General features: G+C 38.8%; 2 protein-coding genes across 3 annotated transcripts; one reads left to right on the forward strand and one right to left on the reverse strand.

Annotated features, from left to right (window-relative positions):
- On the reverse strand, positions 3906-7158 carry LOC109832227 (protein GAMETE EXPRESSED 1). Its single transcript, XM_020399654.1, has 7 exons — positions 6529-7158; positions 5177-5764; positions 4968-5094; positions 4700-4886; positions 4469-4610; positions 4317-4390; positions 3906-4227 (listed from the first exon to the last, which is right to left on the reverse strand). The coding sequence occupies exons 1-7, from the start codon at positions 6984-6986 to the stop codon at positions 4022-4024; spliced, it is 1782 nt and encodes a 593-aa protein (XP_020255243.1). The 5' UTR covers positions 6987-7158; the 3' UTR covers positions 3906-4021.
- Positions 19784-21755, forward strand: LOC109832228. Of its 2 annotated transcripts, none has more exons than XM_020399655.1 (4): positions 19784-19817; positions 19948-20250; positions 21041-21190; positions 21272-21755. In XM_020399655.1, the coding sequence occupies exons 1-4, from the start codon at positions 19815-19817 to the stop codon at positions 21521-21523; spliced, it is 708 nt and encodes a 235-aa protein (XP_020255244.1). In that variant the 5' UTR covers positions 19784-19814; the 3' UTR covers positions 21524-21755. The 2 variants fall into 2 exon arrangements, with proteins under 2 accessions (XP_020255244.1, XP_020255245.1); XM_020399656.1 differs by having other exon boundaries at positions 19785-19817; positions 19925-20250.

Below are 23149 nucleotides of genomic sequence, written 5' to 3' on the forward strand. Positions count from 1 at the left end.
ACTCCGATGGCTGCAAGATTGTTACAGAGAACGGAGTGAAGAAGGTTGTTCGAGGTTCCCTAACAGTGATGAAGGGTGTTCGTCACGATAATCTATATACTCTCTCGGGTACGACGGTGATAGGAGATGCAGCGGTTGGAACTGAAGGAAGTGGTGGAGACCCATGTGAACACATACGGTTATGACATAGGCGGCTTGGGCACATGTCAGAGAAGGGTCTAGTTCTGCTTGGTAAGGAGGGTTTGCTGAAGAATCTGAAGAAGCCTTGCATGGATTTTTGTGAGAATTGTGTGTATGGAAAGGCGCACAGGGTCCAAGTCTTGAAAAACAATCACAAGAGCAGAGGTATACTAGATTATGTGCACACGGATGTTTGGGGTCCGACTCAGACAACTTCCAAGGGTGGTTCCAGGTATTTTGTCTCGTTCATAGACGATTATTCTAGGTATGCTTGGATTTATTTTCTTAAGCATAAGAATGAGGTATTCGAGACATTCAAGAAGTGGAAAGCAATGGTTGAGAACAGGACGGGCAAGAAATTGAAGACACTAAGATCTGACAACGGTACAGAGTTTACAGATGGTGCTTTCAAGAAGTTCTGTGATCAAGAGGGCATTGTTCGACACTGGACAGTCAGGTCAACACCACAGCAGAACGGGGTCGCTGAGAGACTGAACCGAATATTGCGGGAGAAGGCAATGAGTATGCGATCTTATGCTGGATTGGGCAACGAATGGTGGGCAGAAGCGGTGGCTACAGCATGTTACATTGTGAACCGTTCTCCACATTCGACATTGGATGGTGATACACCCTATAAGGTGTGGTCAGGGGAACATGCGGATTATGAGAGACTCAGAATTTTCAGATGTACCGCCTATTATCACGTCAACGAGGGAAAGCTTGACGCGAGGGCCAAGAAGGTGATATTCTTGGGGGTATGCAAAGGGCGTAAAAGGCTACCGCCTTTGGTGTACAGAAGATTCGAAGTTCGTGATCAGCAGGGACGTTACCTTTGATGAAAAATCCATGATTGCTAGGGCACCCAAGAATGATGGTGTTGGGACTGTTGGGACTTCAAAGTCCCAGGTTATTGAGATAGAACCTAAGGACCAACCAAGTTCTAGTCATGTTCAAGTAGAAAATCAGGTAGATGATGAGCTTGAGCAGGAAGAGGTTCAACAGGAGAATACACAAGCACTACAACAACAGCAGCTCAAGGATACTTTGGCTTCCACTAGGCCAAAGCGAGCATACAAGCAGGTACAAAAGCTGGGGGCTGATCAACCCCTGAAGTACTATGAACAAGTTAATTTGGTTGAATACGCACTCTCGGTGGAGAAAGATGAGCCGGTCTCCTTCAAGGAAGCTATTCGGGATAAAGATAGTGAGAGTTGGTTGGCTGCGATGGAGGAGGAGATGGAATCTCTTCGGAAGAATCAAACATGGGAGGTGATCCCATTGCCCGTAGGAAGAAAAGCTATTGGTTGTAAGTGAGTGTATTAGAGAAAGGAAGATCCTTCAGAGCTCAGTGGTACAAGGTATAAGGCGAGGCTAGTGGCTAAAGGATTTGCACAAAGAGAGGGTGTGAATTACAATGAGATCTTTTCTCCGATGGTGAAACACACTTCTATTCGGGTGCTATTGAGTATTGTTGCTCATGGCAATATTGAGCTGGAACAACTCGATGTTAAAACGGCCTTCTTGCACGGAGACTTGGATGAAGAGATCTATATGCATCAACCTGAGGGCTACAAGGTTGAGGATAAGGAGCATCATGTATGTCGCTTGAGGAAGTCACTCTATGGACTAAAGCAATCTTCTCGGCAGTGGTACAAACGATTTGACTCCTTCATACTAAAGCATGGGTTTTCCCGAAGCGATTACGATTGTTGTGTTTACATTCGAAAGATTCGTGGAGGTGATTATATCTATCTTCTTTTGTATGTGGATGACATGCTTATTGCTTCGAAGAGTAGGGTGGAGATAGATAGGTTAAAATCTCAACTTGATAAAGAGTTCGAGATGAAGGACATGGGCGCTGCTAGAAAAATACTGGGTATGGAGATCAGAAGAGAGCAGGCGAATCGGCGATTGTTCTTGAGTCAGAAGGACTATATAGAGCGGGTGATCGTGAGGTTCGGGATGCAAAGTGCTAAGTCGGTGACGACTCCATTGGCTTCACACTTCAGGCTTTCAGGTAAACAATCTCCCACTACAGCGGAAGATAAGGCACATATGAAGCGTGTTCCTTATGCTAGTGTAGTTGGCAGTTTGATGTACGCTATGGTGTGTACACGTCCAGATATTTCACAGGCGATTAGTGCGGTCAGCAGATTCATGGCGAATCCGGGAAAGGCGCACTGGGAAGCGGTGAAATGGGTCCTGAGGTACTTGAAAGGTACCGCGGATACGGGTCTGTGTTTTGGTGGAGATACATGTCAGATTGATGAGTTTGTTGACTCTGATTATGCGGGTGATCTAGATAGACGGCGATCTACTACTGGTTATGTATTCAGGATACATGGAGCTCCAGTTAGTTGGCGATCGATGTTGCAGTCTACAGTGGCACTTTCTACTACAGAGGCCGAGTACATGGCCATGGCTGAGGGAGTGAAGGAAGCATTGTGGTTGTGGGGTCTTCTAGACGATTTGGGAATTGAGCAGGAGAACGTGAACTTGTGGTGCGACAGTCAAAGTGCGATTCACTTGGCGAAGAATCAAGTTCATCATGCTCGTACCAAGCATATCGATGTCAGGTATCATTTTGTGCGGGATGTCATAGAGGAATGTGATATTTCTCTCATGAAGGTGCACACGAATGAGAATCCCACAGACATGTTAACCAAGGTGATCACAGGTAGCAAGTTTAAGCATTGTTTGGACTTGCTTCATATCAACCCATGTTGATTTGCCCAAGAGGGCATGGCCCTTCGGGGCAGTGTTGGGGTGAGGTGGAGACTATGGAGAACAATAGTAGAACTACGGTTAGCTTGATCCCGGTGGAGGGTACGTAGGCAGCCGCGATAAAATGGCGCAGCTGATTTGGCCTGGTTTGGTCGATTTCAGATCTCTAGTGATATTCGCGGTGTTCTTCTGGTGTTCGTCCAAAATTTAAGGTTTATCAAATGATGTACGAGGTGGAGAATTGTGAACAACGGCAGCGTGGGGGTCAATCAATTCACGCGGAAAGAAGAAGTGGGGGCCACACATGTGAGAAGAGTCCAGCGGGTAAATTTGTGCAGATAGCCAAGGTCCAACAGGTTTCTTCACCGGCCCACCAAAACTATTATAAATATGCATGTTTACATAGGGTTTTGAGTGTGGGAGAAAAGTTGTTGTGGGAAAAGACTGCGGAAAAGAAAAACGCAGAGGAGAGGTTTAGCCGGCTGTTAAGGAGAAAAACAGAGAATTAAAGAGAGAGATTTTGAGAAGAGAAAAAGAGGGATTTACAAAAGAGAGGTTAATTTTTCTTTTGGGTAAAAATTAGAACACCGACGACTTGTACAATCCACAAGCTCGTCTCAAAGAAAAAGATCTAATTTTTACCCAAAAGAAATTAACCTCTCTTTTGTAAATCTCTCTTTTTCTCTCCTCAAAATCTCTCTCTTTAATTCTCTGTTTTTCTCCTTAACAGCCGGCTAAACCTCTCCTCTGCGTTTTTCTTTTCCGCCGTCTTTTCCCACAACAACTTTTCTCCCACACTCAAAACCCTATGTAAACATGCATATTTATAATAGTTTTGGTGGGCCGGTGAAGAAACCTGTTGGACCTTGGCTATCTGCACAAATTTACCCGCTGGACTCTTCTCACATGCGTGGCCCCAACTTCTTCTTTCCGCGTGAATTGATTGACCCCCACGCTGCCGTTGTTCACAGTCTTGCTACCTATGAGCATATCATTTCCACGGTTCATTTTAATTTGTACAAAACTTCGTGTATTACAGTTCATGAGGAATATAATGATAAAAATTTACATGTAGTCTTCTACTCTCTTAAAAACACATTAAAAAAATCACACAAATTTATTTCTGACTGCACCGCCGAGGGCGAAGATCATAACTTTTTGCAATCAAGGCTGTAGCCTTAAAATTTTCTGCAACTTCCTCAGGATAGTAACTAGGATCTTCATTGATGTCTACATCTTCTGGCAACTCCTCATCAATCCATGAATAGTGACTCCAACTATCATCATCGTCGCCATCCATAACCATAGACAAGGACTTCATTCCTACATATTACAAAAGTCCAAATTATTACATTCAAAATATATGTAAAAATGATAGAAGAAAATTTAAATTAATGATGAAAGATATTTACCCGAGTTTTTCTCTAGCATGCAGACCTTTTCCATTAATGTTTGTAGCAATTGATGGCTCATTATTTCGTAATCTCTGTAAAGTAAGTAAAACGAATATAAGAAAGAATTGACATACATAAAACTAATATACATATATAAGTAGAATTTTTACCTATACGTAAAGATAGAATGTAGAATTTGGATCGAAGCAACAACTAGAAAAGTAGATCTTGCAAGCCAAATTTTCTCAATTATCACATCACTGGTTTTGTATTTAATGATTGCCATCTCGAGCAACAATGTGATGCAAAGACCTGCATAATCGTAAAAATTAGTCAGTTATTGTTATTTAAAAATAGCCCAGATAAAGAAATTATACAGAGGGTAAGCACAACAAATTTACCTAAATAAAGATGCACTCTTTTATGAAAAGTCTGTTTAGCACTTGTCAGCATATATAGAAGAATGATAATACATGAGTAGAAGAAAAATGCTTTGATAAATCTGGATTCATCCAAGATAGCTTTGTATAACGCATATAGCTTTTCAAGCATACTGAAAATGTCTGACTGTTTCAATTCAAACTCCCTCTGCAATAAAAAAAATTAAATCAGATTAGACTTATGTATCAGAAAATGAGAACCATAAAAGATGACAGCATGATAGAAAACCTGAGCTTCTAATATAGCCTGTGAAGTTTCATACAGATGGTCGTGAGTTTTTTGGATTTCTCCTTGTCGTCGTATTAATTCCTCATGCTGTTTGTGGCCGTACTCTGAAAATTTTTCCAAAGTGTCCCTAAACATAATTAAAAATAACAGAAATCAAATACAACATAAATCAGAAAACTTTGTTATGATATTGATATCACACTATATACCTGCTTTCTTTGATAGCTTCAGACTGAAACTTCTTTAACGCATCAAGGCCTTCAAGAGCATCATTCTGTCCTTCTAGAAGTTCCATCTGCTTCATCAATGATGATCCTGCAACGCTCTCGATATTATTCGCAGTACCCTGAAGATTTTGCATTTTCGACACCATAGAATCACCGACCTCTTTAATCTCCGTCTCAATTTTGACAGTTTCTTTCATCAAGTTATTCATTTCATTCCCTAAACTCTTATAGGATTTCTCCAAAAAATCTATGCCTAATTTTACTGCATCTATCATCTCTGATTGTGATTCCTTTAGTTCCAATTGGGTTTCTGTAATGCGCTTTGATTGTTGAAATATGGCTTGAGAGTTTTCTAATACATCATCAATCTGAGATTTGGCATCTTTGGATGTTTGGACTAATTGTTCTGTTTCTTCGTGTATTGAAGATAAGGAATCATGGATTTGGTTTGAGTCTTGTAAAAGTTGGTCGGATTTTTCGTTGATGATGTCCAGCTTGTCTTCTGCATAATGTGCTGATTTTGCTAGTTCATTGACCAATCTCTCCGTTTCATGTTTGAATGATTCACTCCTGCAGGAAGAAATAAAATCATTATGTCTGACATAAATGACCATAACTGGTTAATAGATTTGCTGGATAAATACTGAAGTCTTAAATACATAGACAAGTTCTTGATTGGGTAAATATTCAGAATACTGAATTTGAAAAAGGAAACACAAAGGAGGGTAATGTTCATTTCAATTGGGAAAATATAAGAATTAAAACCAATTTAGAAAGGAAAATAGCTTAATATCTGTCCATTGACTAAACTAAAGAAGGTAGAAACAACGGTAATAAAAAACAGTAAAAATATTAAATAACACCATAAATACATTTAAACAACACTATAAATACATTCTAAATACAAGGGCACTAGGATAAACAAGGACAATCTTAAGAAATAACCTGCAGTGATAAATAGGAACTAAAAAAGAAAGGCCACATAGATCGACAACCTACTAAAGCTACATGAATAAATTCATAATATTTAGCAACTACGTTATGTCAGAGGGTACATGAATAACGAAAAAAAGGAAAAGGGACATGAATGAATAATATGTTACACATTATATATCATCAGATTTTCAGACCACCTCTTGGACAGATTTCCACTATGAATTGCCATTCAACAAGAAGAAGAAAAAAACGTTGCATTTTTTATATAAAACAATAAAGAATTAGCTGTAACAATTTCCTATTTCGAAAATTGTTTTTTTTAGAGGTAACCAAACTAATTCCTGAAATATATATATCGAAAACTACTGAAAGCATAAAAGTCCTACGCAATGACTTACTGTAACTGGTGACATATTGCATTAGTCTCCATGAAAAACTCAAGAAAAACCTTATGCTCTCCATCATTCAACCTCTTCAAACACTGCAGCATAGAACTCTCCTTCTTGCAACCCGGGAACGCCGGCCGACCCGATTCAATCTGGAAGCAATCACTGAGCATCCAAGCCAACCTCCTCTTCCTCTCCTCATCGGACAACACCGCCGAACAACTCTCAAACAGGGCCCTGTATGAACTCTGCCAACAAGTGTTCGCCATCACCATCTTCCTCTTGGCATCCTCCACTATTTTTAGCCCCCTTTCGCCCGAAAACCCCTGCGATATTGAGAATTCAGCGGGCTTGGGGTTGTTGTTTGAGGGGGGAGGAGATGAAGACCACCAGAGGCTTTCAGTGGGTTTGAGAGAGGAACAGAGGAGGAGGAGGAGGAGGAGGGAGAGAGAGAGGTTGAGATTGGCCATTGATGAGTTGGGTCTGCAGAAAATCGTCGTAAGTGGAACAAATTGATTGAAACTGAGAGAATTGTTGGTAAATTAAGTAGGAATTGAAGGTAGATAACTGATTCTCAAAAGGAGGGAACCATGAGAGAGAAAGAGAGGACCCTGTTGATGAGATGGAGAGAGAGAGAGAGAGAGAGAGGTGGCTTTCCTAAATATTTGTATATATATTTGCTTTCAGAGCAACCGACAGGGGAAGAACGAACAGAGGTTGCTCCAAAAGTCGCGACTGCGGGAAAACGAAAGGATCCTTTATATAGAAGAAACCTCTCTAAGTCTGGGCCCTTTGTATACCAAGTCCGTAATGCTAATGGGCTGTCATATTAAGGCCCAACCATCAACTCAGATTGGGCTTTACAAGTCCGTTGAGATCTTGTAGGCTGCTGTGGTAAAAAATACAAGATGCGTATATTCGTGTTTCAGAATTGAAAATCCATGGAGTTTGTTCGAATTTTAGTGGAGTGGGACGCAATGTAACGTAGCTTCAGAAATCGAAAAGAAAGGATAAATAAAATAAGGAAAGAGATAAGAAAGGAGGAAAAAATAAGAAAATAAACTTATGTTCATGTTTCTAATGAAAAGTCTGTATAAGCTATTTACTTATTTATTTATACTGGAAACAAATCCAAGACTTTGAGAGTTATCTTGAAACCTCCCACTCATCCGGGTCACCCCTCGGTTCCTAAGTTGTTTAAACCATAAATATAACTAAACAATTTCTAATTTGTCCTCTAACTGTCTACAAATGATATAGATTCTCGATTAATTAATGCTAGTATACTGATAAAACCGATAGTCCTTACCTCAAATTAATACATTTTATTTTATCATTGCAGGAGTAATATGGACAAATTTTCAAAACCACCCTATTTCCAAATTTAATTCCAAAAAAGACCCATTTTGAAGTTAATTGCAAAAACCGACCTGGTTTCAGCCTCAGCCTTGGCGCTGAAACCAGGTCGGTTTTTGTGAAAAAGCTTCCGAAACTTCACGGGAGTTGAACTCCCGTGAAGTTTAGCAAATCTGCTAAACTTCACGGGAGTTCAACTCCCGTGAAGTTTATAGTTCAAAAAAAAATTTTGAACTATAAACTTCACGGGAGTTGAACTCCCGTGAAGTTTAGCAGATTTACTAAACTTCACGGGAGTTCAACTCCCGTGAAGTTTCGGAGAAAATTTTTCAAAAACCGACCTGGTTTCAGCGCCAATGCTGAAACCAGGTCGGTTTTTACAATTAACTTCAAAATGGGTCTTTTTTTGGGATTAAATGTGAAAATAGGGTGGTTTTGAAAATTCGTCCGGAGTAATATTGTGTAATTAAAATCACCTTTAAAATAATAGGTCAAATCCATAGGTTTCAAAGTTTTTTTTTACATAGAAATTATCCTATATGTGAGATTAGCTTTCAATGAACCACTTGAGGGCAACTAAATTTTATTTTATTTTAAATATCAAAAATACCCTCTTCCCTCACTACCCCTATCTCATTTTTCAATGAACCACTTAAGGGCAACTCATTTTAATCATCCTCCGCACAAACAGCGAGTAAGATGGGAGAAGAGGAGGGAAGATATTGAGATAGGACGAAAGAGGATGGAATTGGAGAGTGGGTGAAAGAGAATGGAGGAAGGTAGGGATGAAATGGAGAAGCGAGAAGATGCGGTGGAGGAGGAAGGAGCATGAGTGAAGGAGAAGTAGAACAGAGGAGGAGAAGGATGGATAAGAAGGGAGAAGAAAAGGAGGATGGATGTTGGGAGAGCCGGGAGGGGTATTTTGGATAGTTAAGGTAAATATCGAACAAAAAATATTCTAAAGAGGTTGATTGGAAAAATAAACATGTTCATAAGGTAGGTTTTGTATAGAAGAAACTTTGGAGGTAGTCCATCCGATTTGACCTTATTCTTATAGGTGGTTGTATGAAAAAAGACCCTGACTAAAAGTGATGTTAATTAGGATAGTCTATTCAGATGTTCAAATGATATATCAATTTTGTACGATTTTAAGATGACATTTATAATGTATATAGATCTTAAAGTTAAGAAGATTTCCTAATAAAATCTCGAAGCCAATAGGGTGGTCAGATATAACCTCTATACGTAAAGGGTTTGTCTGGTTATTGTCCAAAGTTGAGATAGTTTTCTGAATTTAGTTTCAATGAAATGTATGAGCTAATCATTTACTACTAGTGTTTTAGTTCGTGCTAAGCACGGTCTTATCGCAATTCATCTATATTTCGTATCATTTCAATCACTCTTATCCGAATATAATTTTAAAGATCTAACGTGAACCCCACTCTCACTCACCCTCTATTGAGGTTAGATAACATGTACCCGCCTAAAAATAATGATATTAAACAACTTTTATAAAACTATAATAAAATTTAAGTTCATTTAAACTAAATTTTTTTATAAAAAATGAATAAAATGAAGATAATCAAAATATCCTAACTACAACTTGAATTAAATTAAGACATAAGACAGTTTAATGTTTAAAAAATATTATTCGCAAATGATGCGTGCGTCAAAAAAGTTCTCAATCAATCAAACAGTTATAGGATGTAATAAGCCAAATATAAAGAAAATATCTAATAATTTCTAATTATTTCTTTTCTCAATCTTAATCCTCTTCTTGAAAGTTGAAAGAGCTTGTTCTTTGTCCATTTCTGCAAAATAAAAAACATGTTTATTTAGTAAATTTAATATAAAATATATATATATATCAAGATTAATTAATGCATAAATAAAGCAACTTAATTGTATTCTTAATTTTTTTTTACTAGTTGTAGGTAGAGTTTTAAATGCAGAAGAGTCAAGTGTAGCAATAGGTGAAACATCTAAAATCTCATTTTTGCCTTTGTTATTAGTGGAGGATATCGGCGTGGATAAGTCTAGAATTAATTCAACAGATTGATTATCAATGGTACCATCTTAATTCTATTCAATTGGTTTCTCATCATGTGATAGTAATATGTTCGCCTTAGAAGAACATATTAATGATTTAATTTTTAAAATAATGAAACTAATATGAAAAGAGGATGATAGAAACACAAGAATAATTCAGTATGTGGCGAAGAAAAATACCCTCTCTAGATTATTATATGAAAACATTACAATCACTCTCTCACAATCTCACTAGAATCGAGAACAAACTCTCAATTCTCTCTAAACCCTCTCTTTATTAGAATATCTCTTTGATTACATCTAATTCATTAGAAACCCTAAACAATCACTTATATAGGTATAACAACATGGATGGAAAACTGGTAAATAACCAAGCCCAAACCCCACATGAATTCTTGCAAACAGAAACCCAAATGAACCAGGAAACCATCAATGAGTCGACTCATGTGCATATATGAGTCGACTCATGACACATGGGTCAACTCATGACAGGCATGAGTCAACTGGTCAGAAACTTTTGACAAAACGGCTGGGTTTCTTGAGTCGACTCATGACAGGCATGAGTCGACTCAACCTAATGAGTTGACTCATGTACATGTATGAGTTGACTCACGGGCTGAAAACTGGATGCTTCGATTCTTCGATTCGCTGTCTCGTTCCACGCTTTAACCTACGTTCCACTGTGTTGTTTTACACCTCTATTCTTAAGTTACCATAAGAATCATTTATCCTTAAGCTCACATGAGGATCGCTAAGTTTTAAAGATAAGATATACCCGTAACATGGGTCCCCCCCTTTAGAAACTTGAAGTCTCATTCAAGTTAGAATTTCAACTGAGGAAACTCGCGAGCTCCTCCATCCTTTCTGTATCACATGCCTTTGCTAGGAACCTGATATCAACGTACAACTAGAAATGACTCCTTCGTTCCTCGCCTCATCGTAGTCGTCTTCCGCTCCAACACGCAACCCCTTTTCGATGGCTCGTCATGAAGTCTAATGCATAGCGAGATGAACTTTTTGCTTGCATTCACTAGCCTCTTTGTTCGCGTCAGGAAGAGACGCCGAACGAAATATGAACTTTTCACCATCTTTGGTGAATGTGTACTTCTGAGCCCGCCTTTTATAGATCGTGTATCTATCCTATAAGTACGGATTGCCCAGTATAACCTGACAAACATCCAATGGAACGACGTCGCACGTGACCTCGTTAATATACGACTCATGGAGCACAAATCTGACAGTGTATTGATCAACTACACTTAGTCTTGTCTCCTTTTGAATACACCCCAATGGATAGGGTTTCAGATACTTGCCTGTCTTCAGACCCAGCTTCTGAACCAAAGCCTCGGATATCAAATTCTTTTTGCTGCCTGGATCAACAATGACATCAACCAAACTGGTCTTCACTTGCAACTTCAGCACAAAGAGCTACTCTCGGGGGTCTTCGTCCATTTTCGTGACCTGTTTCTCTGCCATAAGATTAAGACTACTGTTGGGCTTTGTCATCCCAGGAACTTCCTTCGGACCCTGTGCTATCACACATGCCTTTTTCTCCTATTTCTTCTTCAACCCCTTTGGTTTCAGATGAGGATACTTCTCTCAGCATCGATCAGCGATATGTCTTATCTTCTTGCAGTGATTACAAATCAGTTCTGCTCTCCCTGGATCACCCTTCTTCTCGTCCTTATGTTTGGAACCACTAGACTCACCTCCCGTCTATTTTACATCTCCTTTTGCCTCGTTCTTCTTCTTTTGGTTGCCCTCGATGGCAATAGCTTTCACGTTTACCTCTGCAATAGACTCGACCGTGAATAACTTCATCTCCTTCCGAATGTATTCATTCAGACCCGCCATGTAATTCATGAAGATGGAGTATTCGTCCGTCGTGATGTTTAGAACCATCGCCTACTGCTGGAACTCCATCATGTTGTGACACCCCAGAGTTCACATAAGGCTGCAGTCTCAGGTGAAACCCGGATTGTCAAACCTGTCAAGCTCCAAACACTATGCTACGATATGTTTCATCATCACAATCATTATCTCTCTAGTAGAAACAATAAATAGATGAAGGTACAGACAGGTAAATAATCGAAATCGAACAACACTAAAAATATACATAGAAGAAGCATAAGAAATATTAATAATGAGCCCAACTGGAATAAAGTAGATATATCTCTGAGTCTGAACCGAATCTTAAATACAATGAGTCAAATAAACAAAGTCTTATAATAACTCTCAACTCTATGAAATAAAATACCAATCTAGAGTCTGAAAATAATTAACTACATGTGGAGTTCTGCAATAACTATAAAATATAATAAATAGCTAAATGGACAACTAAGATGTCTCATCAACCTGCGACTCTCCGTGCACTAGACCCGCTGCCTGAAAAGAGGGAAAACAACGAGAGTCAAAACGTTAGCGAGATCATCACTACCTCTCCCCAGGGAAAGGGGTAGGAGTATGAGTATATAGAAAATAGAGTCAGTATATACATATATCAAATCATTCATATAACTCTCTATGAATAAAAAATAAATAATCAATGATAAATACCCTAATCTCCAACATAAAGAATAATCATCTCATCTCGAACTACGTCCGAGTGACCTGCTCTAATATAAGAGGATATCAATAATTGCTAAAACAAATATATCTGCCGTTCATAATAGGTGTATCAAAATCTCAAAGGAAATACCTTACTCGCGGGTAATCTATCATGGAAGTAAAGCTTACAACTGATCAATTATCTATGTGTGCATTATCTTGTGCTATAGCGATACTTTTGTAATGCTCGTTACTCAATCGTTCTGCGGTAATAGGGTTTATTATTCTCCTATTCCGGATACATGTAACAACGATACTATTATAATACTCTTACTCAATCGTTCTGCGGAAAATAGGTTTCATCTCCCTATTTTCGAATACGTATAGAACAACATTATTCATATGTGTTTATTAATTTAACTCATGTCGAAAGTGTATCAAATTAACACAATCTAGCATATATGCACAAATCTCGGTGTGCGTGTCTACATCTGAAGTTCGCCATCATTTTCAGGTGTTAAACAATCACTAACATCATAGTCTGTCATCATTAGATCGAGAAATCTACTCGACAAACCAAAACCAAGCCATATAAACATGTACAACCAAAACAGACTGGCGGTCGACCGTAGCGATCAGTGGCGATCGATCGCGACGGGCTCCAGAGACTACCTAGGTCTCTGTCCTGCACGCGGTCGACCGTGACGGTCGACCGTGAACCCAAATTCTAGTTTTTTAGATTTGTTTGTGTGTGTCGTGTTCACATCATGTTTTTGTGATCCAAACATGATTAAACCCTATACAAACATGTTACGGCAGATATGAATATCTGAAAAACAAATTAACATATGAAACCATGATTTTATGCATTAGATTCATATTCAAAACCTTAAAACATGCATAAAAGCTCAAAATAACGAATCAAACTTCTTTCTTTAGATTAACCACGTTTTAAAATCATCTTCAGGTCTTAAATACTTCTGTAAAATTGTTCTCAATCTTTTTAGCATGAAAAGACCTAGTCTCTTTACATATAATACAAAAAAAGTTGATTTTATTCATAAACTAGTCATTTAGGCTCTACAAAACATGTTTAAAACTCTTTAAAAATATTTTGAAAACTAGGAGGGGGGTTAGCAGAGATGATACTCACCTGGGGTTGTAGGAAAAACTTGTTAGAAGTAACATCGAAGGAGATCTCAAAAGCCAAAAATCAACAAAAACCCAACTTGAAAGCCTCCAATCTTCTCCAAGAAATCAAACTAGGGTTTAGGGGGGTCGGTGGCTATTAGGGTTCTTAGGAATACTGATAAAAACATAAAAAACTCATATATATATATATTAGGGGAAAATAGATATGAGTTTAGAAATCCGAAACCAACTCAAAATAGGAGAAGAAAACAATCTACAGGTTTTGCGGTCGAGCGTGACGGTCGATCGTACTGCGGTCGACAGCGGCGGTCGACCGGACTGGAATTTTCCAGCTCCGCATATGTTTGGCTATTTGTGCATGTTTCGACTCTTCTCTCTCTCATGTATGAACTCGTTCATACTCAAAATATATGGTATTATTCTCATATACTATTTAATAATATTTATCATACTAAATTTCCATATATCATAATTAATCACATATTAATTATATTATTCATAAATTATCGGGGTTTTACACGTGTACTCTTGAACGGTCTGATTGAATCTTTGGCGCAAGTCATACTACTTGTACCAACACTCCTCAAGGAATCCCACTGGATAGAACTGCTTTCTCAGTAGCTCCTTAAACTTGTTCCACGATACAATCTTATTCTCCTGCTTACATTAGGATTTTTACCACGTCAACGCATGTCCTGAAAACTTCAAAGTCATGAACACAATCTTCTCCTTGGATGAATATCCGTAGAGAGTGAAATACATCTCTATACGCTCGATCCAATCATCGAGCTTCTCCATATTGACACTCCCATCATAAACATGAATCTCTACCTTGAAATCAATTTTTAAATCCTGATAGTAATTTTTACCCTCTTGATGCAGATCAGTTTTGACAATCTCAGCCTCCCTATCAGGATCAGATTCCTCACCTTCTCCATCGGACTCCATAAGTTTCTTCTTGTTTTTCAAAGACGATTCCTCCTTTTTGTCCTTTTCTTGGAAGATAGCGACGAAGTGTATGAGAGTTGAACTCATTGTCTCCATCTGTTTCTCTAATGCATCTAGCCTCGCTGAACTATCTCCTTCAGTCATCTTCTTCTTTCTTAATTTCTGGACTCTTTCCAATGAAATAAGGATCTTGCCTAACTTCTTGTATTACGATCGAGTCAGGACCATATACAGGATACCCCCTCCACAGGATCTGATCGATCTAAGGTGTGTTGAGAAGAGGATGACAGAAACACAAGAATAATTCAGTATATGGCGAAGAAAAATATCCTCTCTAGATTATGATATGAAAAGATTATAATCTCTCTCTCACAATCTTACTAGAATCGAGAACAAACTCTTAATTCTCTCTAAACCCTAATCTCCCTTGATTAGAATCTCTCTTTGATTACATCAGATTTATTAGAAACCCTAAACAATCTCTTATATAGGTGTAACAACGTGGATGACAAAGTGGTAAATAACCAAGCTCAAACCCCACAGGAATTCATGCAACCAGAAACCTAAACGAATCAGGAAACCATCGATGAGTCGACTCATGTGCATATATGAGTCGACTCATGACACATAGGTCAACTCATAATAGGCATGAGTCGACTGGTCAATCCCACAGGAATTGTAATTTCTTTTTCTAAGTTATTAGAGGGAGATTGCATTGAGAGAATTGTAATCCATTCTTTTTCTAAGTCTGACAAATCTAGTTCTTAATTTTCTTCTTTCAATTTTCCCAACAAATAAAATATGGCGACTCTACTGGGGACTATCGTCACTGACGAAGAAGTGGTGACGCAATCCGACATCAACCTCGTTGGAATAACAGTCGAAACTCTTGTGGTAGAGTTTGATCTATCCAAGTATGAGGAAGCCCTTTCCTCCGGATCCCTTAGCCCTAAGGCTATGCGCAAGGTCCTCACGATCACCAACAAAACCAAAGCTCCATCCATTGCTGAATCATCAAAGAAGGCCCTCATCTTAGGTCAATACTTCTCGAACAGCCCCTCCGCTGAAGGAGTGGGCTCAGCTTTTGTTGGACTCGTCAATCGACTCAATGGTCTAACATCCGCACCAAAGCGACGGGTATCGGGTCATAAAAGGCCAATTGCGGCGATAAGCTCCATTAACATAGATGACCTCGCTGTAAAGGCCTTAAAATAAGCTAAGAAGAATACCGCTCGACGGAGGAGAATATCCTTACGACGAGACTATCTCCAAGAGAGTTGATCTCTCAATCAACGCGAGCTCCACGTTTGTGAGCCTCAACTTAAGCGTCGTATTTCTGCTTCAGAACGTAAGCCTCACGTTGATGAGCCTAGAACTTATTTGAAGTTGACTAGGTCTTTTACAACCCCAAGGCTGTGGCTAGGACTTACTAAAGTCGACTAGGTCTTTAACAACCCTGAGGCTGTGCCTATGACTTGCTAAAGTCGACTAGATCTTTTGCCCTAAAGAGGGCCGCCCTGATGGCAATTAGGTAGTATGACAACCCTGAGGTTAGGTGCCCAGGACTTACATAGATGTCTGGGTCTTCAATATAGCTATGATGGTTGAGAGGCGACTGTGGGAGTCGACCATATGGTGAGTGTCTTGGGTTTATTCCTGATAGGACACCAATGGCTTAGTATTCCTGCTTAGATTGGGCACTATGGGAGTGCAAGACAGCAATCGAGACAATTTCAATAAGAATTTTATTGATATAAAATGAAATTTATAGAATTATTGAAAATAATGTCGTAGGTGCTCGATATTCTTGGGATGCTAGAGGACTCTCCCATCTGGGGTCCTTAGTCGATAGGTGTCGGCTCGCAGCTCTTCTATGACTGTTTAAGGGCCTTCCCAGTTGGGGGCTATCTTGCCTCTTTGGGTAACTTTGTCGAAAGCAGCTTTACGGAGGACAAGGTTGCTAGCATTGAATCTCATTGGTCGGATTTTGCTGTTGTAGTAGCGAGCGATTCATTGCTGATTGGTTACTTGGGTTCGGAGTGCTTTCTCTTGGGTCTCGTCTAAGAGATCGAGCCCCATCCGAAGTCCTTCTGAGTTTGAGTCCTTATCGAAGTATTGTAGTCGGATGGTTGGCATGCCAACTTCGACAGGAGTGACTGCCTCATCGCCATAAGCTTACTTGAATGGCATCTCCCCGGTCGAGTTTTTGTAGGTCGTGCGGTACGACCAGAGAATACTAGGAAACCCTTCAACATCTTTAAAAGCTGAAGGCTCTAGAATAGAGGCTATCCCAGTGAAGGAGGGAGGCATTCTCTTCCTGTTCTAGCAAAGTCGGTTTCCATCGGAGATTCAAAAAGATTTTTTTGTGCGACAAACAAGTAAGAAAATTTTGGAATAATAGGAATTTCCTTAGCTAGAAGAACTTTCAATTTTGGAATAGGAGGAATTCTCATTAACTAATGTATTGATATATTGAACTCCTCAATATTAGTTAGAACTAGCTGCTATGATATATAGAATAAGAATTTCTTTGTCTGTCGGTTCTAAATATCATCATTATTTTTTTTTTTAAATGGAATCCCCGGTGCGGGGAGGGGGATTTTTTTCCTTTTGTTTTTGTTTCGCATTTATCATCAAACAAATATGGGAATTTCCATTTCTTCTATAGTAGAGGTGGGACTATGAAAAAACCATCAATTATATGGAGTGCCTATAAAATATGGGTAGTACAGACACATATTGTCTTCGTTTATTGTACGATACACAATGATTCTCTTCTTGTTCTCATGATTTGGCAATCAGGAAGCCGGAGTAGTCTCTAAAAAGACAACCAGGAGACGAAGTTGTTTTTTCTAAAAAGACAAACAGGAGCTGATCTTCCTTGGAGGAAACTTTGAAGGCGATGATACTCCATCCTATAGATGGCTAGCTGATAAATACTCCCAAAATGGTTGCTAAGGCTGTAGAGGAATATGATTATGCTGATTCCTCTCATCCAAAACCAAATTCTTCTTAGCTTGAGTGATACAACTCCGAACTCCGCTTAGCTTGACTGATACAACTCCTATGTCATTCAGGGGGAACTGGTCGGCTTGATATTCAAGGCCTAACATGTTTTCTTGAAGAAGAAAACGAAGAGACGGCCATGAAAGCCAGTTGAGAAGTTCGCTAGTAAAGATAGCAATTTGCTCTTGGGGAGAATGGGAGAGCTTGTGAGCTATTTCTTCAAGCTGAGTTCGGGTAACGTAGCTCTGACGTCGTTCTGCAGGGTGAGATTGATCAGACCCTTGTTCAGAACTCGACATATTTTCTCAAAAAAGAAAAGATGCCCCACGGTGGGCGCCAAACTGTTAATATACTGGTGATCACACAGTCATTTATATATCCGTGTTTGGATGAGTTTGTTGAGGATTGATGAAGGGGTCGCTTTATTTCCTGACTTTATGTCTGATTCTTTGAACAGAGTAGATGAATCGTCACAAGTAGAAGTTCGTAAGAGGATGTGGTTGGGTTCACCTATTGTACCTCCGACAATCAAATTAGCTGATGAACTTGAGTGGGGTAAATAAGAACTGTTTGAGTTCTTGTGTACAGTGTGATTGCTTAAAGATTAGATTTGGCAATCAGGTTTTCCAGCCCTTTGTAAGGTAGAATAGTACTTGTATTTATACTAAAGTGGTAAGGGCAAATGTGTCACTTTTGTCGAGCGCAGAGAGGCGGTGGCGAAGTATGGTCTGGCGGTCACGTCAGCACTTGCTTTACAGGTGTCGATTGGCGAGTGGGGGATGGATCACTTCGGTATTGAATGCTAAATGATCGGAGGTATGACGGTGCTGACGTGATCTGATAAGTCAGGAAGACTATTGGGGATAGAGTCATGATGGTACCCGCAAAGCATTCAATGCGATGCTGATACGTTGTCAGAGAGGGAGAGACTCAAGGCGAAACAGTCCTTTGACTTCGCCGAGAAGCAACGCTCATCAAGTTGTCCTCATGAGGCATCGAACAAGTGGTCAAGTGGACTCCTGGCGAGTCGTCTTCGACGAGAGGGTCGACTGGAATCGTCTTTCGAGTCGACCTAAAGAGATATTGACTCGACTATATGCGGAAATACACATATCCATTGCTTGACAATAAGTTTATATTTAGGCGAGTGGGAACACTATAACAGTTGGACACTTACGTTATTCAAGTTGCATCTGAATCTCAACAAACATATTTTATAAAAAAAATTAATTAATAAATATAAAATCAAATAAAAATAGATATTTTAAAGCATGCAAAACTTAAAAAATAAAATAAAAATAAATAAATAATTAATAAAAATAGATGAGCTTACAATATATGTAAGCATATTTTTTCTTCTAACTACTCATAACTAAACACACCCATGATAAATCTCAGAGTAAATGTATATTTTAAAGTTGGGTGTAGTTCGGGCAATACAGAGCCCAAACTATAATGTCCAGAAACGTCATAATAACTACTATTACTTTAACATAAGTGGTCAATTTTTGGATGCCAATTATAATTTTCATAATTAAACAACAATTAATGCTGTGACACGAGAAAGCTCACGTCCCGCTCTCTAATTATGGAAGGTAATTAGCACTCTTCCAATAGAGTCAAACGTTTTGACTAATTGACCTACTAAAGAAATCAAATTCTTTTGTCTTGTATATGTCAGGTCACAGAAGGGCACAACTGGTATTTTAACCGTCCTAAAATTCCCAGCTCTCATTTAATATTTCCAAATCATTCAAAAATCTTACAGCTCAGCAATTACCCTCGGGTGCGGGCCCCGCACAGCGCGGCGCCTCCCACCCCGAAGTAACGCTTCGCCGATTGCGCAAATCCCGGGACTAAATTGTCAAAAAAACACACAAACTTTCCCACCGCTCACTGACAACGGGTCCCACCACGGTCAATGGACGGGTTCCGGTTCCTTCTTTTTTTTTATTTATGTTGGCGGGAGGAGCCAGCAGGACCCAACAACAACTAAAGCGAGGCTGCCTTCCATTGCAGCTCGCCACGTGTAATCCGGCTCCCACCTTAGGGTTTTTTGCGAGGGATTTCGTGGGCTTCGGATTTCACGGTGGATACGGGCCTCGTCGCTCGCGATGAGATTTACGGCCCGGATTCGTCCAGCTCGGTTCCCTGCCATTAAAAGCCTTATTAAAGCCCCCCACGACCCCTCCGCATCTAAACCTTTTCATTTCGCCATCCGCTCGGCCGCCAAAGCGAAAATGGTAGTCATTCAATCCAATCTCAGACCTAAAATTAAAAATTTAATTTTTTCGAAGCGAATAATCTTTTACCAGTTGTATAACTTCGTTTGGTTTGTGAATTGATTTAGGTTTCTATTTCGTTTTTGTGAAGGTGAGTCATGCTGTTTATAAAGTTCCGAAGAGGATGCCAGATGGAAGAAAGAGGGTCGAGCCCCAATGGCTCGACTTGCTGTTGAAGAAGAAGTTCTTTGGGAATTGCAACAAGCACCGTGACTCCAGAAAAAGCGAGATTAATATTTACTGTACCGAATGCGATGTGCGCATGTGCTCGCATTGTATTACGGAGGATGCATCTCATAGATGTCATCGGCTTCTTCAGATTAGGAGATACGTTTATAGTGACGTTGTGAAGATTGATGAGATGCAGAAGCACATAGATTGCTCCAAAATTCAGGTAATTTTTAGTATTTCTTTTTTTTTGTAATTTGCACGGTTTAAATGGGTTCTTTAAAAAAAAAACAAATAAATTTGTGTTTTTTTTAAAGCAAATTGCCTCTTTGTTAAGCAAGCTGTTTGCTTTTTATTTTGCATAAGTTCACAGAACTCGTGTTGTTTTCAAATTTATTTATTTAGTTTATAGAGCTAAATAAATCTTGTTAGAAAATTTTTGGAGCTAATTGTAATCTGATTTCTAGTTTACTTGGAAAGTAAGAAGATCTGAGCTCATTTTTTTCGACATAATGTGGAAATTTTTTTAATAATGTTTATTTCATTTTAAAATTTTTGGCCGCATTAGACTTTTACTAATAAAAATTTCTTTGAAATGGTAATGTTTCAATTTTAATGTGATGCGCAAGTTTTATTCTTTTCCTATTTAGCTTGAAGGTTTTAGTAAGTATAAAAAAAATATAGAAAGTTTTTTTGTTGTTGGTTTTTGGCGTAGTAGAGTAGGCTGCGCTAAATTGTTTTTTTTAATCCATTTAATTTTGAATTCATTAATACGATTTACATTTTTATTTCTAACCAGGCAAGTGGTGTATTTTTCCTTTTGAGTAATATTTGATATTTTAAGATATATTCCTAGATTTGATTTGGATTTTCCAGAAATGTTTGGTTAGCCTTGATTGGATTGGATTTTCCTTGAGCTTCCATATTTTATCTGATTACAAAGATTAATTAAGTTGCACCGGATTTGTTGCGATTTAATAGTATCGGTTTTGTTTTAATCTTGTTTTGGAATGCAGCCATACTCACTGAACCAAGCTAAAGTGATATTTCTCAACCCCAAATCCAAGAAATCCAAGCCGTCCAAACCCCCTCATGGTACTACTCCGTGCAATCACTGCCGTCGATCTATCTCCGCGCCGAATCGATATTGTTCCATAGCCTGCAAGGTAAATTTTTATTCCCCATTGTGGGCATTGTCATAATTTTCCAGGCGTTAATTAATTATTCAATTTAATTAACTCTTGCAGGTTTCCTATGAGCCTGTAGATATTCCGATGCTCAAGAACAAATCTGGCCCGTTGATACTGCCGTCGACTCCTGATCTCGAGGACATCTCCCCGCAAGTTGTCGAGCTGCCTTCTTCTTCGCTCTCATGGTCATCATCTCAACCGTCGGATTCAGCTGAAGAGAATCACGACCGTCCAATCAACCAAGAGGCTACACCCAAGTTGAGAGTTCGTATGAGGAAAGGGATTCCTCGTCGAGCCCCGTTTTTCTGAGTGTTGACTGTTGCGTTGTCTTCATAGGATTGTTGTTTTGTCAAGGTAGTCATTAAGATTATTATTATTATTATAGGAAAATCATATATATGAAGAAAATGTTTAGATATGATGATGGATTAATTACAGTCTAATATTTTGATATATATGATGTAATTACATGAATGACGTTAGAGTTTGTATATCTACATGAGTACTTTTACACCGATAATACTAGGAGTTGCTTGTTATATGGGCTCTATTGTCATACTTGTGTAGTTACAATTAGCATTCTTAGAATGACTAGTGTAGCAATACAAATTTTAAGTTTATCTCTGCAAGTACATCATATCTCTTATGATATCCCCCATTCGCCGAAATACAATTCCTCACCGAACAATAGGCGAGTGTATCTCCACAAGCAAGGCCCCAACTAGCTCAGAATTACAACATCTCCCTAGGATTTACATGACTTACATCCGACGTTACTCCTCTTAGGATTGATCCTGTCTCTTACCAACCACTTCTCTAAGTGTTTTAGTGTATCACATTGTGTTCTCTCAATAATTAAGCACAAGAATAAATAATTTGTTTTTTAAACAAGATGAGAACTAAATGTAAGCTTACTCAATCACACCCACAATCTAAATTATACAATATGTGAAAATAATTTAAGCTCAAGTGATTGTGTGTGAAAATAACAAAGTACAAATGAAACTAAACTCAAATTAATCTAGCAAATAAATATAATAATTAAAAATATGAACAAGCTAGATAAATGGAGTTTAGAAAACTTCTTAAACAAAGAGATGTAGAAGGTTGAGGATGAGCTCCTCATTGTTGAAAATCAAATCATTCTCTTTGTGAAACTATCTTCACATAAACAAACTTGAAAACCCCCTTGAAACACTTAAACAAACTTGTAAAAAACTTGATTTAAACTTTTTAGATAGATAATTGTAAGTGTTGAGGACTGAGGGTATATATAGGCTCTCAAAACAAACCCCCAAAAACAAAGAAAATAAATCCCAAAATAACAAAATTCCTTAAATTTCGAAAATCGGAAAACTAGCCGTTGGAAAGCCGTCAGTCGACTGATGTACTGTTCACTCGACTGATGAGCTGACCGTTACCACCGCTCAAAACCCCGTCGGTCGACTGATGCACCATCAGTCGACTGATGAGCAGCTTCGGTCGACTGATGGTGCATCAATCGACTGAGCAGAAACATTGGATGATTCCAGGCAATTTCGTCAGTTGACTGATGGTCTTATCAGTCGAGTGATAACATGCACATGGATTTTTCTGAACAGTGAAAATAAACTTTGAACTTGGTTTAAAAATAACAAATAAATTCCAAGAAAATCTTCAAAACAAACAAAATCCCTAAAATCATAGAGTCTGGAAAACTAACCATATTAGTAGTTTCGGTCGACCGATAAACCATGGTCAGTCGACCGACTAGATGACCGTTGGCAGACTAGAAAATCTTGAGCTCATTCGGTCGACCGACATTGTTGTACCGGTCGATTGAACCTTAGCCATCGGTCGATCGATCATTGTGTATCGGTCGACCGATCATTGTGTATCGGTCGACTGATGAGTGATTATCTGCAGGGTCTGAAAAATTATTTCTGATCGGTCGAC

Source organism: Asparagus officinalis, chromosome 3, assembly GCF_001876935.1.
Source record: "Asparagus officinalis chromosome 3, Aspof.V1, whole genome shotgun sequence".
Lineage (NCBI taxonomy): Eukaryota > Viridiplantae > Streptophyta > Magnoliopsida > Asparagales > Asparagaceae > Asparagus > Asparagus officinalis.